The sequence below is a fragment of the Sciurus carolinensis genome, chromosome 6 (genome assembly GCF_902686445.1).
Source record: "Sciurus carolinensis chromosome 6, mSciCar1.2, whole genome shotgun sequence".
Taxonomy (NCBI): Eukaryota; Metazoa; Chordata; class Mammalia; order Rodentia; family Sciuridae; genus Sciurus; species Sciurus carolinensis.
In genome coordinates, this window is record NC_062218.1 from 43,781,362 (window position 1) to 43,798,642 (window position 17,281).

The 17,281-nt window shown below is 39.6% G+C and overlaps 1 protein-coding gene across 3 annotated transcripts in view; it reads right to left on the reverse strand.

Moving 5' to 3' along the window:
- Nucleotides 1-2,656: 2,656 nt before the first annotated feature.
- Nucleotides 2,657-17,281, reverse strand: part of LOC124987306 (chondroitin sulfate proteoglycan 4-like) — a 65,641-nt gene continuing 51,016 nt past the window's right edge. For all 3 annotated transcript variants that reach the window (XM_047556483.1, XM_047556481.1, XM_047556482.1), the window contains 2 exons: nt 6,205-6,391; nt 2,657-5,570 (listed from right to left, as the gene is read on the reverse strand). In XM_047556483.1, coding sequence (XP_047412439.1) covers nt 3,517-5,570; nt 6,205-6,391 — 2,241 coding nt within the window. In that variant the 3' untranslated portion in view covers nt 2,657-3,516. The remainder of the gene's footprint in view (nt 5,571-6,204; nt 6,392-17,281) is intronic.

A 17,281-nucleotide genomic window follows, 5' to 3' on the forward strand; every position in this document is an offset into this window, starting at 1 on the left:
ACCAGAGGGTAGGATGTATCACCCTCATCCCACCTAATTAATGCAAGACTATGAGGAAATGCATCCAGGTGTTCAAGGAGGAACCCTAAAAGAATCTGCCAAGCTCCTGATCCAAAAATATATATATATTAATATTTTGGAGGTTGGAAAAAAATAAGAGAACCTCCACTCCAAGTCCACCTCAGACAAAGTCTCCTTAGGAAAAATTAGCCACTCTTCTGACACTAACTTCTGGTTTGCACTTATTAATTTACCAGTCATTTGTTAAGCATCAGTGAATTCATTATGACAAAGAATTGAAATTATCTGGTCATAGCTCTGCCTATGGAAGAAACCATCTGAGACTGATTTTCAATTTCCAAACTTGAATTTTTAACACTGCACAAGGCTTTGCCAAAACTTTTTATTTTATGCTTTCCTTGAGCCAGCACCAAATGGTAGACATTGTTTCCTTTTAATTGAACCCATCTGTAAGTCCCTAGAATATTCCAGAGCCTCTGGAAGAAAACTTTCCAAACTCTCTATTAATTACTTGATTAATCACCGAGGTTCAACATCTGGATCTCACGCTGTTCTTGCTCAAGCAAGAACACTCACAAACAAGAATGTGAATGGCTGTCTTAAAGTGTTTGTGTATATCTCCTTCCAACATGAACAACAATGTGATTTGTTTGGAGTTGCAAAAAATTAATAGGAAAAAGAGAAGAAATCAGACATTTTTGTTTGGCCAGCTTTATACTCCTAGTTCCAAATATCTTATGGCTGAAGCAAGAAAGAAGCCAACAAGCTCACAGAGCCAAGGATGTCTGGCTCTTCCACAAAGATCATGCATTCTCCTCATCCAATCAAGGGGGAGCAAAATCCATCTACTGGATACTAAGATGCTTCTAGGCCTTCCCCTGGTGTGCACAGATGCAACACACAGTCATTCTGTGCCCTCTGTGGGCCCGGATTAGAACAGGCCCAAGAACAATTCTGAGTTGCACACAGATAAACTAACCTTGATTTAAGACTCTTTTTCTTCCTCCTTTCTAAAACAAAAATTCTGGGAATACTGTATTTAAAATTCATAACTACAGAAACATAGGAGAGGAACACTTTGGAAAGAAGAGTAGTTTTCTTCAGCATCAGGTTTCCATGACCAGGGACATGGATCTAAGATGTGAGTGGTTGCCTCTCGGCTCAAATACACTATACTGCCATTTATTCTCTACATTGTGAAATGTGTTGTCACAAAAAGAAGTTAAAGCTAGGTTGGGAAGGATGTACTACTTGGAGAAGCAGAAAAGAGAGATGGTGAAAGAACTTTCTGTATAAAGCAGATCAGAGGCATCAGACTTCTGGGAAAACTTCAACTCATCTTTACCTTGGGAAACATCCTATCTCATTTTTTTTTCCCTGATGTGTTCTAAACCTGTTAATATAAGGCAAAATCTTTTCCTTAGATGAAGAATATATAGAAATGAGTCCACTGTCCGGTTTTGTGTGGTTTTCAATACATCCTCTTTAAAAGAATGTTCGTGTGTACCATTAGCCAGAGTTTAAAACCAGTAACTGTGCAATCTTCATACCATTCTTTTTTTAAAACAAAATTTTTGCCTAGAGTCTATAATGAGCTTTCTAAGCCTTCCCTGGGTATGGCTTAAGCCTGCATGTCTTGTTCTTGGCACCCTTGGGGCCAGATCATTCTTTGCTGTCTTGTGCATTGTTGGATATTTAGCAGCCTCTACCCAGAAGATGCAAGAAGGCCCCTTGCCTAGCAGTTCAGGAAATCAAAATTGTTCCCAGTCATTGCTAAATGACCCCTGGGGAGCATATCTCCCCTCACCCCAGCCCCACTCCTGGAACACTGACCTCCAACTTCAAGGAAACTATTAAAACATGGAAAGGAGACATTAGACTCCAATTTGAAAGATCAAAATTTTTGTTTCCCAGGTATTTTGATACCCAAAGAGTAATTCACTGCCAATCTAGTTATGATCCCTTCATCCTTCTCTAATTACACTGTGGACTGACCCAGTGATCCACTGATCTCATATGTGGTGAACTCTTCTCTCAGATCCAGCAGAGATTATCGGTCAGGACAATCCCACTTCCTTTTGCTGATATTTGGGGTGACTGGTGGAGAGATGGAAATCATGTTGCCCAGTTCTAAACAATGTGCCATAAAAAAAATAATAAATGTTTGGGGAGGAATTTTCCTTGTAAGATTAAAACAACAGTACAAGTAAAACAGGAATCTCTCTAAGAAAAAGTTATTTTGCCATGTCTTTCTCTCCTCCACTGTGGTTTCTGTCTTGCATGTGATTGTATTGCTTGGAGTTTGGGCAGCCATCTTCCAAGCACAAAGAATTGGACAAAAGAGTATGATGCTAAGGAAGGAAGATGCTGAGGAAGGCAGGACAGAGAGAACAAAAGAGCTTCAGTCCTTGAACTGCTGAACCAGCCTTGGACCACACACCTCCAGAATGCTCACTGAGATATGAGTATACCATGGTCTACAGGACAAATTCAAGAACTACTAATTATCTTTACATTTTTCAAAGGTTGCTTTACAAAAGTGAGAATGAATGACAGAGACTGAATGTGGCCCACACAGCCTAAAATCTTTACTAAGTTACACTTCACAAAAAAAAAAAAAAAAAAAAAAATTGCCAATCCCCAACATAAAACATTGATAGTGGAGGTCTTTGTGATTGGAAGCCCAAAGCAAGTACTCGTAGAAGTACCAATATCTTCACTTTACAGTTACAGAAACTAGTATTTGAATTGGCCATGGTGAGTGCAATTAGAGAATTCAAATACAATTTTGTCATTATTTCAATTCATTATAAAGTAATACCAAATTGAGGCGTCACAAAAGCATTCAACAAACTTTTTTGTCCCTTACAGCTTCAAATAGTATTTCTACTACTGTTAGGCTTGATTTTACAAGTCAGAAGAGAGAAATTCTTTGATGAAACACAACACATTTAGTGAATATCTTCAAGGGAGGACCCCCTATCTGGACCATCACTGCCTTTCCTGCATTAGGAAAACAAACCTAGGGACTCCAGGGAGAAGGCATTACAGAAAAAACACTACCTAAACAGACTCACTGATGTGATAAATTACCTCTTCTACTGCTGAAGTGGTTCTTGCACTTCCTGCTAACTCACTCAGAGAGAGGGAATCCTCAAGAAAAATATTCAAAGCTTTCCTTCCTTTAACTCCATGTCCCATTAACACTACTGTTTTTCAGTACAATACATTCAGTAGCACCTTGGTAAAGGGTTTAAATATTGACAAGAGCTTATATGTGCTGGGTAAGTCGGGTCCAGCAGAGGATGTACAAAGCCTGTGTGGAAAGCCTCTGTGTGCTGCACAGAAGTTACAATGAACACCCACCAACATCCAACCATAGAGTCCTGACAGCCAGGGGCTAGTGAGGCCAGGTTTCTTTCTTTCTTTTTCTTTGAGTCCCTATCCTAGTACCTGTTACATAAGTAGGTGGTCAATAAAAACACAGCCCTCAGTCTACACCCAGTACTGGTTGTGCTTCAGCGTTGGGTTGGTTTGTCGGCAGAGCTTGATCATGTCGGGATCCAGGTTCTTCCATGTCTCCCAAGGAGCACATCTTCCCATTGGCTCAGCCACTGGAGAGGCCATATGTTCACATGGCGGAGCCCTGAAAAGACTGGCTGGGGGACTGCTGGAGCTTTTTATGAGGGGTGTCACCGTGACAGTGGGAACTGTTCTGCTCCTTTCTGGCCTACAACTTGGGATTGGTGGTTCTAGGTCGGCCTGGGGCTTGATAAGAGGTTTTGCCTTTTCTTCTCTCTGGCCCAGCAGCCAGACACACAAGGCCACCACTGTCACTGTTAGCAGCAGGAACACTGCAGCCAAGGGTATAATGACCAACAGAGGGTAACTGCTTTCTTTGAGCTGAGTGGGTGCTGCAGGGTCAATTTTGGTAGCAGCAGGTGGCCAAATGACTCTGGTAGGAAAGACCTTGTCATCCAAACTTGGCTCTTCGCCACTGTGTCGTACCCAGGGATCTGCTCCGTGCCATCTAGTCTGGGTCAGCTTCCCCAGAGTTTCCATCTGTGTCAGTGGCACAGGTCCTGAAGAAACCACAGACTTTTTCTGCAAGAGAACTGAGGTCACAAGGTTATCACCATTGACTAGTAAAGGAACATCTGGTGCAAAAGTCTGCAGAAGCCAGGGGGCAGGTGGCACGATGGTGAAGGGGAGGTACCCGATTGCTGGCTGTACATGATCTGCCCTGAGCAAGAAAGTGAAGGAATCGTTCAGCATGTCTGTGCCTGATAGATTGGCGTGTGGATCAAGCACCAACAGCCCTTGGTCAATGTCCCTCTGAGTGAAGAGAGCTGCGTCTTCCATCATAGTGCTGCGAGCCAGTCTTCGTACAAGTCTCCCATGGACAGGGGGCTCTGTCACTTCAAATCTGGGATCACTGTTGGTCATGTTAGCGAGCTCAGTAGCATCAAGGTCCTTTCTTCTCAGCTGATGAGCCACCCCGTTGACAATTTTCAGATTTGACGTAACCCACAGTAATGGCTGCACTCTGATGCCCAGGGTTTGTCCTGTCAGGTTGCTTTCTGGTGTAAACAGTGAGAACTGTAGCTGGTCCTCTGAGGCCGTGAGGTTTGTCATGTGGTAGGATAGTCTTCCTGAATCCAGATCCTCCTGTCCAAAGCTGGTGACCACCTGGTTTTCAATCAGCAGGTGCCCATGTTGGAGAGGCTGTGTTATCCAGTAAATGATCTGGGGGCTCCTTCCATTTGTCACTGCTGACAGGTGAGCCTTGGTGATAGGGACGGTTGTCTGGCCTTGTGGGACAAGAAGGTCTGTGAGGTTCACAAGGGTGATGAAAATGGGTATGACATCCAGGTGGAAGAGCTTGTAGAGAGGGCGGTGTTCACCATCAGTCACACTAAAGTAAAACACTCCAGAGGACGGGCTTCCATCTTGTATGAACAACACCTGAGAGTCATCAATGTCAGCTTGTGTAAATTGATGAACAGGTGTGTCTGGATGGTAAGCCATTGCCAAAAAGCCATTATTGGGGTTACGGATGATTGTATATCTGATCTCATCGGGGGGGTTGTCTAGATCTTCCACTTTTAGGATTTCAGATCCCACAACCAACCTACTGCCCTGCAGAACTTTCCTCCGAAGTCCTTTTGTCTTTAATTCTGGTGCCTGATCATTCACCGGAGTGACGGTGATGTTAAACATCTCTTCAATGAAGTCAGTCTCTGGCTTGTTGACAGACTTACTTTTTTCATTTGGCCAAACAGCAAAGGTAAAACTATCAGCCAGTGATTCAGAGTCATCGTGAAGGTACATGATTCCAAATTTATTAATTAGAGACTGGGAAAAATTAGGTTTTCCTTTGGTAATGTTTCTTTCTCCAACCATAATGGTTCCATGATAAGGAAGAGATATAACCTGGAACCAAATTTCATAGGAAGAGCGCTGAGATTCAGGGAGTTTAAATAAGAGGTTGGAAGCATCTAACTTAGATTGGTCAATTAGAACTTTGTCTCCCTCCTTGACAGCAGCTCCTATTAAAACATAAAGAATAAAGTGACATCTCATTAGAATCTTCAGATGATGGCTATGAAGCAATTTCCCTCACGTTTACCTCTCTTACTAGATTATTCTAAACACTTTGTTTGTTTATGTACCTAAATTAACATTCCTACCCAAGGCATGTGAAAAAAAAATGAACTTTAAATACAAACTCACATGCACCCAATTAGGTCAACATTTCAGGCAAGTGAGCCCTAAAACTTCAGAATCACTTAACTAAACGGTAATTTCCTAACTTATCTATTTCTTTTGCTGTGGAAACAGATGCAGCTTTCAATACCTCTTTCCTTTCAAAAACTTACCTGAATTACCATTTTCATTTCCTATCAACAGTTTTCAGTCATGGGCATGGTGAAGTCCCCTTTTGGAGGTATAAATAAAATTCTTTAAAGCCAAATTGCCATCCTTTCCCCAATACAACCATGAAGCTTATGAGAGGAGATAAAAGAGGCTCAGCAAAAGAAGATGTGAAACAAAATAACAGATTGTTATAATTGCATTAGTAGTTTTATTTCGAAGGCACCAACAAAAAGGGAAAGATTTCTTTCCAAATTGTTCCTATTTTAATAGAGATAAGATACTAAGATACATATCTTGAGGCATTACCTGTGTTTTTGAGCAGGCAGCTCTGCCGACCGGGCTCATCAATTTCATATGAAATGCTAATGAGGAACTCCTTGGGACCTAGGGCTGCTGCAGGTGGAGAGGACACTGTGAACGTAAAGGAGTCTTCTGCAGTCCAACCTGGGTTCACACGATCCATATGCTGGTATAATATCAGCCCTTCACTGACCTGGCCAGACAGTAAGAAAAATGAGCCCCTGGTTTCCAAAATGATGCAAGGATGAACATTATCCTACCTGGAGGACATACTATCTTCTCATGGCTTACTCTATTCATGCTCAAATGATTTGCACATATCCTTGTAAATGCAGGGACATTGAAAAGGTGATAACTTGTTTTCCAAATCAAAGGAATGCTATTTCAAACAGGAGCTATCCAACAGAGAAAGAAAAGCACATTGATTTTGAGATGACTGATGCTCGAAGGTACTGGTATTAAAGAAAGGGTATAAGTCAGTCAGTTTCAACAATAATCAGCACCAGGTTGTCACCTACTCTTCTGCCCAGTAGATTATTCTGAATCAAATCATTTCATCTGTAAATGCTTTAGTAAGTACAAAAGATGACTCTTAACATAACCACAATCCCACTATTATACCTAAATATTGTGAATTACTTCTTAATATTACCAAATATTCAGAGTTCACATTTCTCTAATGATCTGGTACACGTCTCTCTTTTTTCTTTTATTGATATATTATAGTTGTATATAATACATTTTGACATAATCATACATGCATGAATTTTTTAATGTCTTTTTTTAATACTTGTTATGTCTGAGTCAAGTTTCTAGGAAATTTAGACATCACATTTAATATTTCTCATACATCTTTACATCTAGGTTTCCCTCTGTAATTTTTTTTAATTGATGAATAAATTGGGTCATTTGTCTTATAGGGTTTCTACATTCTGGATTTTCCTGAATTTTTATGATTTTATTTAACATGCTCCTCTATCTTCTTTATTTCCTATAAGCTGCAGGTAAATCTAGAAGCTTAAGTAAGAATCAGTTTCAAGTTTTGGATATGAATATTTTACAGGTTATATTAAAAAAATTTTTTTTTCATATTTCATTGCCAAGCACAATAATATTTGCCTGACTCTCTTTTGGATACAAGATTGATATATGGATTCAAGTGTTGGTAGTGAATCCATCTATTTCAAAGGTCCCATCAGCCTGTCACTGAATAGTTTAACCCATCGCCTAGATCTACTATTGTTATAGGGGTAAAACATTAGTAGTCCTTTATCAATCCCTTTCATTTATTTCTGGCAGTTTTCTTTAAAAAACATCCTGCAATCAGCTATATGGTTATATAAAGAGGAACAGGAGAGATAGAAGAAATGCTTGATTCTTTTCCTCAAAGTACCAATTTCTAGAATAATAAATTGGTTCCCTGGCCCCAACCTCCAAACATCACCATTGGATTGGTTTTGTTTGTAACATTAGAACAAATACAAACTTACGAACTTTAATATATGATGCATCTCATTCCATTGTAATTATTATTCTCATTGGTGGCCAAATTGTCCCATTTTGCCTAATGTATTTTTTCAAGATTGAATGTAAGTCTTTGATAACTTTTGCTTTTCAATGCACTTTCTAACTCAATTAGCGGGAATGATTCTACACAGCATTTTGTTGTCCAGACCATATGTGGGTAGTTCTTCCTCAAACAACAGTGATTGAATGTGCAAAACTATATCACAAAAATGGAGCTACCAAAGAAATACTCAACCCTTAATTCTTATGGGTCACAGCTTTTTTCACCTGAAAGTTACTATAAAGTTCTAAACTTATGTGGGTCTCATTAAGGTATTCTAGTGCCCAGCTCAAAAGTGCCCCAGATGAGCTATCATATAAATTGCAGAGCTGTTGAGTCTACTGCATCAGTCAGTATTGGAAATACAGAAGTCTGGATCTCTGAATATGTATCGCTCTGGCTCAGTGCTAGTTTAGTGGATGTATACAGAACCAGAGTTCTAGGAAGTGAATTTCTATGGAAGCTAAGTCCTTGTTGGTGAGGAGATTCTTATTCCTTACACTATTCAAGGATAATAAGGCAAGGAAATGCTATCATTTGGGGATTTTAAATGGGAAGGGGAAATCATAATTTCTCCATATCTTCTCAGAAAGGAACAGATTGCTTATGAGAAACTGAATTACTTTGATTAAAGTAATCCAATTTGGATTGGAAATTGGAAACAATATTATCTTCTTCAAAGATGGTAATTTCTGGTACTAATAGCAACTAAACTCCCCAGCAGTTCCTGGAAAATGAGTCTCCTTTATTTAGCAGTTCTATTGTTTCTATTCCCAGCTTCGAATTTATGACAAAAGATTGGTCATAAATGTATTCTTCCTCCTAGAAATGGGTGATTGTGACATGGATTTTGGACCACAGAATGTTCCTAACAGGTCCCTGTTCTGCTTCATAAAGCAAAAGAAACCTAATTCCTTTTTTTGTTGTTGTTATTGTTACATGTTTTTAGTTGTAGATGGACACAACACCTTTATTTTATTTATTTATTTTTATGTGGTGCTGGGGATCAAACCCAGTGCCTCATACATACTAGGCAAGTGCTCTACCACTGAGATACAATCCCAATCCAAGAAATCCAATTTTTTAAAACTATAAGTTAACTAGTATATTAACCAGGAGGAAAGATTTTCTTGGAAGCTGGTCACTCTCGTCCATTGGTACTTATGTGTAAATGACAATTAGCTTTCCTAAACTGCACACACACACACACACACACACACACACACACACACACACACAAGTATATATAAAGTTATTGAAATAATAAAATGTTCCAAGGAAAAGAACTAGAGAAGAGTCCTAGACATGGTTGTACTTCAGGAATCTAATGAAGGAGAGGTCTTATTGAAGTTCTATTTTTGAAGAATCATTTTAAGAGTGAGAAAGGAAATGTGAATAACCAGTTGACTCATTTTGTATTATAGAGTGAGAACTGAATCAGAGGAATCTTGAGCATATGGATTTTAAGACTGGGTAGAAAGTTACTGAAAGTGCTGAGCTAAAAGTGAAGAGGAATAAGAGTGCCTGTGGAATTCCCACTTACCAGTCACACCCTGAAGAGGATTTCAGTGAATAAGGTTTTGAAAGTGGAGAAGAGTTTTAGCCTCTCCGGCTTCAGGAGCCAGATTCTAAGAACTGGCTGAGTGAGGATGCAGGTGTGCATGTGTGTGCATGTCAGGAAAGGGCCCAGAAAGGGTGAAGGAGACCAGACTTTATGAGACAAAAAGTATGGAGTGAACCTGAAGGGAGAAGGATCTCAGAGAAGGTTGGGAATTTTGTCACCTCAAATGGAAAATGGCCTCAGGAACAGCTTCTAACAGCTCTACATATTTCTACTGTATTGAATATGGATAGATGAGCCACTTTAGCTGAATACCTGGACTCTGGGATTGAGAAGGGGAGGGGAGGTTTGTATCCTATAAATTTACATTAGCCTAGATATTGTCTCTTTTAGAGAAAGTCTTTCTGGAATGACATCAAAACCAATGTAGAATTCCAACTAATAAACATAGCAGGAAAAACAATGTGAGAAAAATCACCATTTGGCAACTATAACAGCCATAATGTATTAGGTGAAAACCTTGAAATGGTTGCTATTAGGCTAAAGTGTGATGAGAAAGAGAATTTTTAAATGGTTACAAAGTGACTCCTCACAAGGTACTGATTTGTCACAACAGGGAGAATAGCACTTGCTCAAAGGAGAAACCCAAAAGGCAGCACTCCACCGAGCAATGAATGGACATCCTCAGTGCCCGACACAGACAGAATCAAAGCCTCCTGAGAGGAAGCTCTGAGAAGAACCGACCAGCTACCCTGTCATTCCTGCCCAGAATGCACAACCTGAACACCCCGCCCAGAATGCACAAGCTGAATGTGATCACAAGGAAACACCAGACAAAATATCAGATAGGACCAAACTGAGCGGCATTCTACAGAAAACTGCCTATACTCCTAAAACAAAAAAGTTAAAAGGTAGAATCATAAAAGACAATGTAATAGAACTGAGGAATGGTTGTATTTATTAAAGGAGACTAAAGAAACTTGATGCTGTATGTAATTTCTCTTTTGCTATAAAGGACATTTACTAGAACAATTCTGAATAAGATCTATAAATTATACAATAGTATCATAACAATGTTAATTTCACGATTTTGAAAATTATACTGTGGTTACATAAGAGAATGACCTTGTTTTTAGAAATTGTACATTGAGGTATTTAGAAGTAAAGAGGCATGTCAGCAACAGGCTCTCAAAATTCCAGCAGAGAGAAAGAGAGAGAAAGAGAGAGAGAGAGAGAAAGAAAGAGAGAGAGAGAGAGAGAGAGAGAGAGAGAGAATGAAAAAATAAATGTGGTTTAAAGCTAATTTATGAGAAATATGGACAAACTGTATGAGACAATTGTTTTTGCAATTGTTCTGTAACTTACTACAAATTACAAAGTTAAGTAAATAATTTATAAAGGAACTCCTGTGGTGTTTCACTACATCAGCTTCAAGAAGGGACCAATAATCCCTATTCTCTGATGACCCACATATGCAGAAGGAGAGGGACCAACCCACAAATGCCTTGGGGACTCTAAAATCAGGAAGTGGTTGTTTCCTATCCTGAGTTAGTCTGTCCCCACCCTCCCAACGCCTACCCCCCACTCCCACAGTTTCCAACTTTGACCTTTAACAAAGCTGTCATCCTATGTCACCCATGAAATTAATAGATATGTGGTTCCAAATCTTAGAACTTCTCAGAGTCATGCTTTTTTTTGAAGGGACAATATTATGATATCCTGGGATCCCTGAGATCTAAACCTTCTGTATCTCATATTGTTGATTTCTATGGAACCCCAAAGAATGTTTGTCAGATATTAAAAAGGGATTTGCAGCTCTAAGGGCAGGGCCCTACTGACCTTTCTGTGTGTGTTAAATTTTACAGTTGAGAGGCTGCTGAGAGTTTGGAGAAGTTGGGAATGGAGGGACCACTGGTCCTGCCCCATCAGAAAGCCAGTTGATAACAGAGCTTGGAAAACAGAAGCCACACCACCAGGCATTCATGAGAGCTTTCTATAGACCACTTTACTCAGAGGACCTCTTTGGCTCCAACTGCTTGAATTACTGCTCTTATTCCTCAAAGGAAGAAAAGGATACTTACTAATATGAAAATGAAAGAAGAAGAGTACAGTAGATTTTGAACCTTGGGTCAGTGAGACCTAAATTCAAATATAAATGCAAGCAATTTTCAGCTCTGTGCTTGTGTGCCACTCATTTAACCCCCCTGAGGCTCCATCTGTGCATTAAAATATAGAATAATATCTTACAAATATGCATTTCATCAAATGACTTATAACAATATCAGTGCTCAAAATGGTAGGCCATGGGCCTTCTGGGTATTTCCAAAGAGTGTCTGAGTCCTCACTGACCAGTTAGTTGCTCATTGGGATATGGGGAGATTCTGGTTCAGATGGAAGGCTATCCTCATTTTTCTTGTAGTGAATCTATGCATGAAAATATTAAACAATCAGAAAGTACTAAAACATGCCTAATAAAATAAATATTTTCTCATAAAAATGAAGGAATTTGTAGGCTGGAGTTGTTGGCACAAATTCTGGAAGCTTAGTTCTAGTTGCTTTGTGAATAAGTTATTTGTTTACCATTCTACTACTAGGCATTTCAATAAATATTTGTTTAATGAAAAATAAACTACTTTTATAACACTTCACAAAATTGAACTATAAAGCACACACACACACACACACACACACACACACACACACATATATATATATATATATATTTTTTTTTTTATAATCATTAAGCAGTGGAAATAAGGCAATCCAGGATGTTTCTCATATACATATTTAACAAAAACACATGAAAATACTTAACTTTTATTGAACCTTAAATAGAACCAGGCAAGCTACAAGGCACTTAACACAACTCATTTTATTTAATTTTGTTTTGGGAATTCTCGTTAGGTCCACTTGACAGACTAGGAAAAAACAAGCCTCAGAAAATGTAAATAGACAATAATTGGGAGAGCCTAGTTTTTAACTTAGTCCTATATGACTCCAGAGTTCATGCTTTTCCACTAAGAGTTGCATCCAACATGGGGAAAACTCACTGAGATTCTAGGCAACAAACGTCACAAGATAAGCTCCCCAACTTCAAGGAGACTAGTAATTGGGAAAGTCAGTGGGTAAGAATGACAGGGCAGACAAATACTACTTTGTGGTCTGGCCTGGCCGGGATAGTCAGTATGGGCCAGAGGTTGTCCAGACTTGTAAAGATTCAAAGAAATAGTTCATTCTATAGACTGTGTTTGTTATAAGTGGCAAAATTAAAGAAGGGCTGTGTTCCAGTTCTACTCGAGGGTCATTTTTTAAATCATAAAACACCAGGGGAAAGGATTTTTTTTTTCCTACAGTTAATTCCTGATTCAAGGCCTTCTAGGCAACTAGCATATATCTGCCTGAATGAGGCTAAGTTTTTTAAACCTGAACCCAGAGAGCTAAGGGTCATGTGTGTGTCCTGGATGAACCCAGTGAGGAACACGAGTTCAGACACACCGTGTGTGATGGTGTCGACTGTGGCATGGAATCTGACGATTTCTTTTCTTTTTAGTGGTATTGGGATCGAACCCAGAGATGCTCTACCACAGCTTCAAACTTGTGATCTTCCTATGTCAGCCTCCTGAGGTATTGGGATTACAGGCATATGCCATCACACCCAGCTTGACAATTTTTTTTTTTTGCTAAAGACATTCCATAGTTCCACAAAGTACACATGGACAGAACTGAGTGTAGAAGAATGGAATTGTCAAACATGGCCAAAAGACAGGGCTATAATACTCAGGAGAATATCTTCACTATGAGGGTCTTTCTAAATATAGCTTCTCAGGATCCTGATAAGAAAAACAGAGCATGAGTCCTTTATGCTGATCCTTCCCACAATGAGGCTCAAAAGTCAAACATAGCTTTGAAATTCCCACTGGAAAACAGAGTAACCAAATTATCTCAGGGTCAGCCTGGGGATGGGGAGAGACAGAATCCACTCACTTGGTTTTCCACGACATGACAGCTTTGCCCAAAGTCCATGTTTCTAGGTAGGATAGTGGCTGGTCAGAAGGAGCAATAGAAAGAGAACTGATCCCCAAATCTCTATTTTGGGCAGGCTCATAGGGAAAGGAAACTACAGAAAGTCAAACAATTCAAGAAGATAAAGTCTGTAAGGTTGCATGAGGATTAACAAAAAGCTCTAAAAGCTGCCCTTCTGAAGGCACCAAGATCCTGTGCTCTTGAAAGGTGAGCTCAGAGGAATGACTCCTCTCTGTAAGCCCTTTCTCTTTCCCACCAGGACTGGTCCCTTGTGACTGCAGAAAGCAGTCTGGGCATAAGGTTTCCAGAAGAGATCAGAAGTCCAGGACAGCCCAGGATGCCAAGGGTTAGAGAGTTCCCAAGTATCAGGTTAAATAAGTCAGACTGGGTTAAGACCCAGGAGTGATTCTCCTAGTGCGAATGGGTAGAAGGCAATTCAGGAAAACTAAATTCCTAAATGGGTCTATCTGCCTTTTCAAAGAAAGAGCCAACAATTCTAACAGAGAGAATCATCTCTGGTTATTCAGTCTTTGCACCAGGACGCGTCGAATATTTCCAGTTTGAACAATGAACAGGTGACTAGGTGACAGCACAATACAATAATTAGTACCTTGGAAAAACACTTTCCACATAATTCAGTGACTTGTAATGGCAAAAACAAGGTTGCTGAAACAACAAAAAAAAAATGTCAGAAAATGTCCACAGTTACTACTCAGTCTAGTGCCATTGAGCTAAGGGTTCAGATTAAGCAGAGGTAAGGGTGAGGCAGATTAATCAATAACAGGAAGACCTGATCCCTCCCTGATAAGCGAATCAGGGACTAAATCTTAATGAGTCAATAAGCTGATTGCATTCACCATTAAGTAGTAATAAATTAATTTCTATCCCATGGGGAATGTGTTCGCCATTCCTTAAAAATATAAGTGTTGTCTGGAGCAATAAACCTAGGTTCTTGGAGGAATAATTTAGACAAATTCATCACCCAGAAATGATTGTATAATTTTATAATGTGGCTCTGGGAACCTGTATCTGTGGCAGCAGCAGGCAGAGACCAAGATGGATGAGCTCCCATCCACAACAGTACAATAACCAAAATGCAATTACTGGCTTTGTGGAAAAGAGGCCAGGCATCGTAAACGTCAACACTGGAACACTTTGCTTTTTAATGACTCTAAATTATCTCAACAAGCACTGGAATGAAAATCACTCAATTAGCTTACAGCTTTACTTGGAAAAGCTCAATGCTTTATAAAATTAGATTCTTATTTTGTCCATATACCCTTTAAAAGGAACAATCATTTATCTAAATCTGTTTTTAAAAATCTGTCATTTAATTTTAAAATCTGATGACTTATCCTTTCAGTATGCTCATTTTCAGCAAAAATTTCTGTGGTTTCTTTTTTTCCATTTAGACAGATATAATATGGCAAAAAGCAGGATGGTTACTTATTTATCTTGGTTGGTTGACATGGTATGGTTTAAAAAAATAGTAAATTTTTTTCTGGGATAAGAAAATATTTTTGAGCAATGACATAACAAAATTTTTCCTCCCAATTGTTTTGCCAAAGTATGATATTAAGCATACTAGAGCCAAAATTTCTTTTATAAGTTATTTCTATCCAGAGTCATTTTCAGATATCCATCATAAAGCAAGAAAGAAGGTGGGTTTTATCTGCAGATGATAGAGTAGTTTTGTCTTCCTTACCTGAGGGGTGCAGAGAAAATAGGAACAATTTAGTGTTCTCAGGCACAGGTATGAAAAAGCACTCAACCATCAGTTGCCTAAAACACTCCCCCAAGTGGTTCTTGAGATGAGAAAAACTGGCTTGGAAGCCAAACCTTAATCAAAGCCATTTGATAACATATCCAGCTGAATAGTTCTGAACTTGTCATTAATTGATTGGTTCCTGAGCACTACCTTTTTTTTTTTAACCAACTAGACCGAAGAAGTTACAAAAGTGCATGGCACATTAATGTGTGTTAATAAGTATCTTCACTGAATATTTTGGAGAAAAGCTTCCCCTACCACCTCTGGGGCTGAGGACTGAACCCTCATACATGCTGGACCAGTGGTCTACCTCTGAACTACGGCCCCCAGCTCAAGAGAAAAACACTTGATCCTCTTTGCCACCTCCATCCCCTGTCTCCATCACTTCTTTTGCTTCCTGAGATGTTCTGGGTAGTAAATCTGAGTCATTATAAAATGGTTGGGAGCTAACTGGGGTCTTATTTCACAGAAGACATAAAACTGCAGACTTTAGGAAAAGATAACACATTCCATATGCATGTGAAAAAGGAGACGGCATCTGGAAAGGGCAAAACCAGGAAGATAAGTAAGAAATTTCTTCCTCTTCCCAAGTCACAAATAAAAATGTTCATTTTTGACCACACAAGCTAACCAAAACTGGAATGCCTTCAGATCAGCACCCATTGTGCTATACCTTCAGGTGATGCTCTGTTTTTGCTCAGGAATTTAATGTTTTAATATTTTCTGATTTTATTTTTAACAATAAGCATATATTATATTTTTATATTCAGAAAACAATGCACATACTGAAATATCAAAATAAGCCACTACCCTGAAAAAGTCAGGTTTACACTTTTGTTTTATATCCCTCCAGAATTTTCTCTGCATATTCTCTCCCTTACCCACATTACTTAGTTTTTTAGGATGACTGAAATGGAAAGAGAAATAGGGTTTTCCAGTGACATGCAGAGAAATTTAACTAAATACGTCCTGTTAAAATGCCTTGACTTGGCAGCAGCAGCTCTTGGTTGCTCCTATGAAGAGTCCCTCCACCACGTCCTTCCTTCTCTGACCACTGGGAAGGACCCTTGGACCTCTCCCAATCCCAGGCATTATTCCTCCTCCAGTCTGTGCTCCACGAAAGGATGGAGTGTGCAATCCCTGCATGAGGCCTCTTACATATTTCTTAGGCCTCTCCTCTCATCGTCCCTTGGGGAAAGGAATTCAAGAACAACCGGGCACTCTCCCCAAAAGGAAACAATAAATGGGTTATAAGGTGAAGCAAATGTCACTCTCCTCCGACAACCTCATTTCATTCACTAGATTTCTGTAGCGCATTAAAGTAAACACACTGGCCAATTGCAGTGTCCCAGAAAATTGCCTTCCCTTGGGAAACTAGTCCTTTAGCTGCTAGGAGAAGAAAGGGACTTTTCGTATTTCCAAGAACAAAAAGATAATAACATCAGCCTTAACTACCATTTAATTAATGTTTGCAATTCTCGTAATTTTATATTATCAAAGCGTCCATTTTTATTATCCGTTGGACTTTCCCATACCAGAAGCAGGGCTGAGAGACCACTGACCGTCTCCAGTTTTACCCCTGCCCAGCTGATCAGTGTTGTCAGTTCAGCTATCCACCAACTGCTCGCTGGCGACCAAGAGACAGGCTGTTCCTTCACTGCAGCCTGCGTGACTACCCCACTAGACCTTATGCTCCACATAGACTGTGCAAATATGCCACAGTATCCACTTTTCAATCACTGTGTGACCTGGAATTTATATCTGCCTGCTTTAAATGTACCAATTAAAAACCCCCTTAGGGAACCTGTTTGGAGAAAGCCCTGGCCAGAGTACGGGCATTGGCCCTGGGGACCTTTTCTCTTTTCATGAGCTTTTTTGCCTATATAGCTTCTGGGTGCCATCTACTCCTCAGGACCCTTAAGAAATAAAATCTCTACTTCCATCTAGTTTCTCTCCTAATCAAATGCTCTCCATTTTAAAGACCCTAAAACAGTGGAGAAATTTGCAAAGCATTCACATCTATTATCTTCTTATTCTACACTTAAACACCAGGAGGAAGGCAGGGCTTAGTTGACAGGAGCTTGACCTAGAGTCGGGGCCATGTCTCTGTTGTTTATAAACTGTGTAGCTGGGTGCAAGATGTGTAAACACCCAGTGGCTTAGA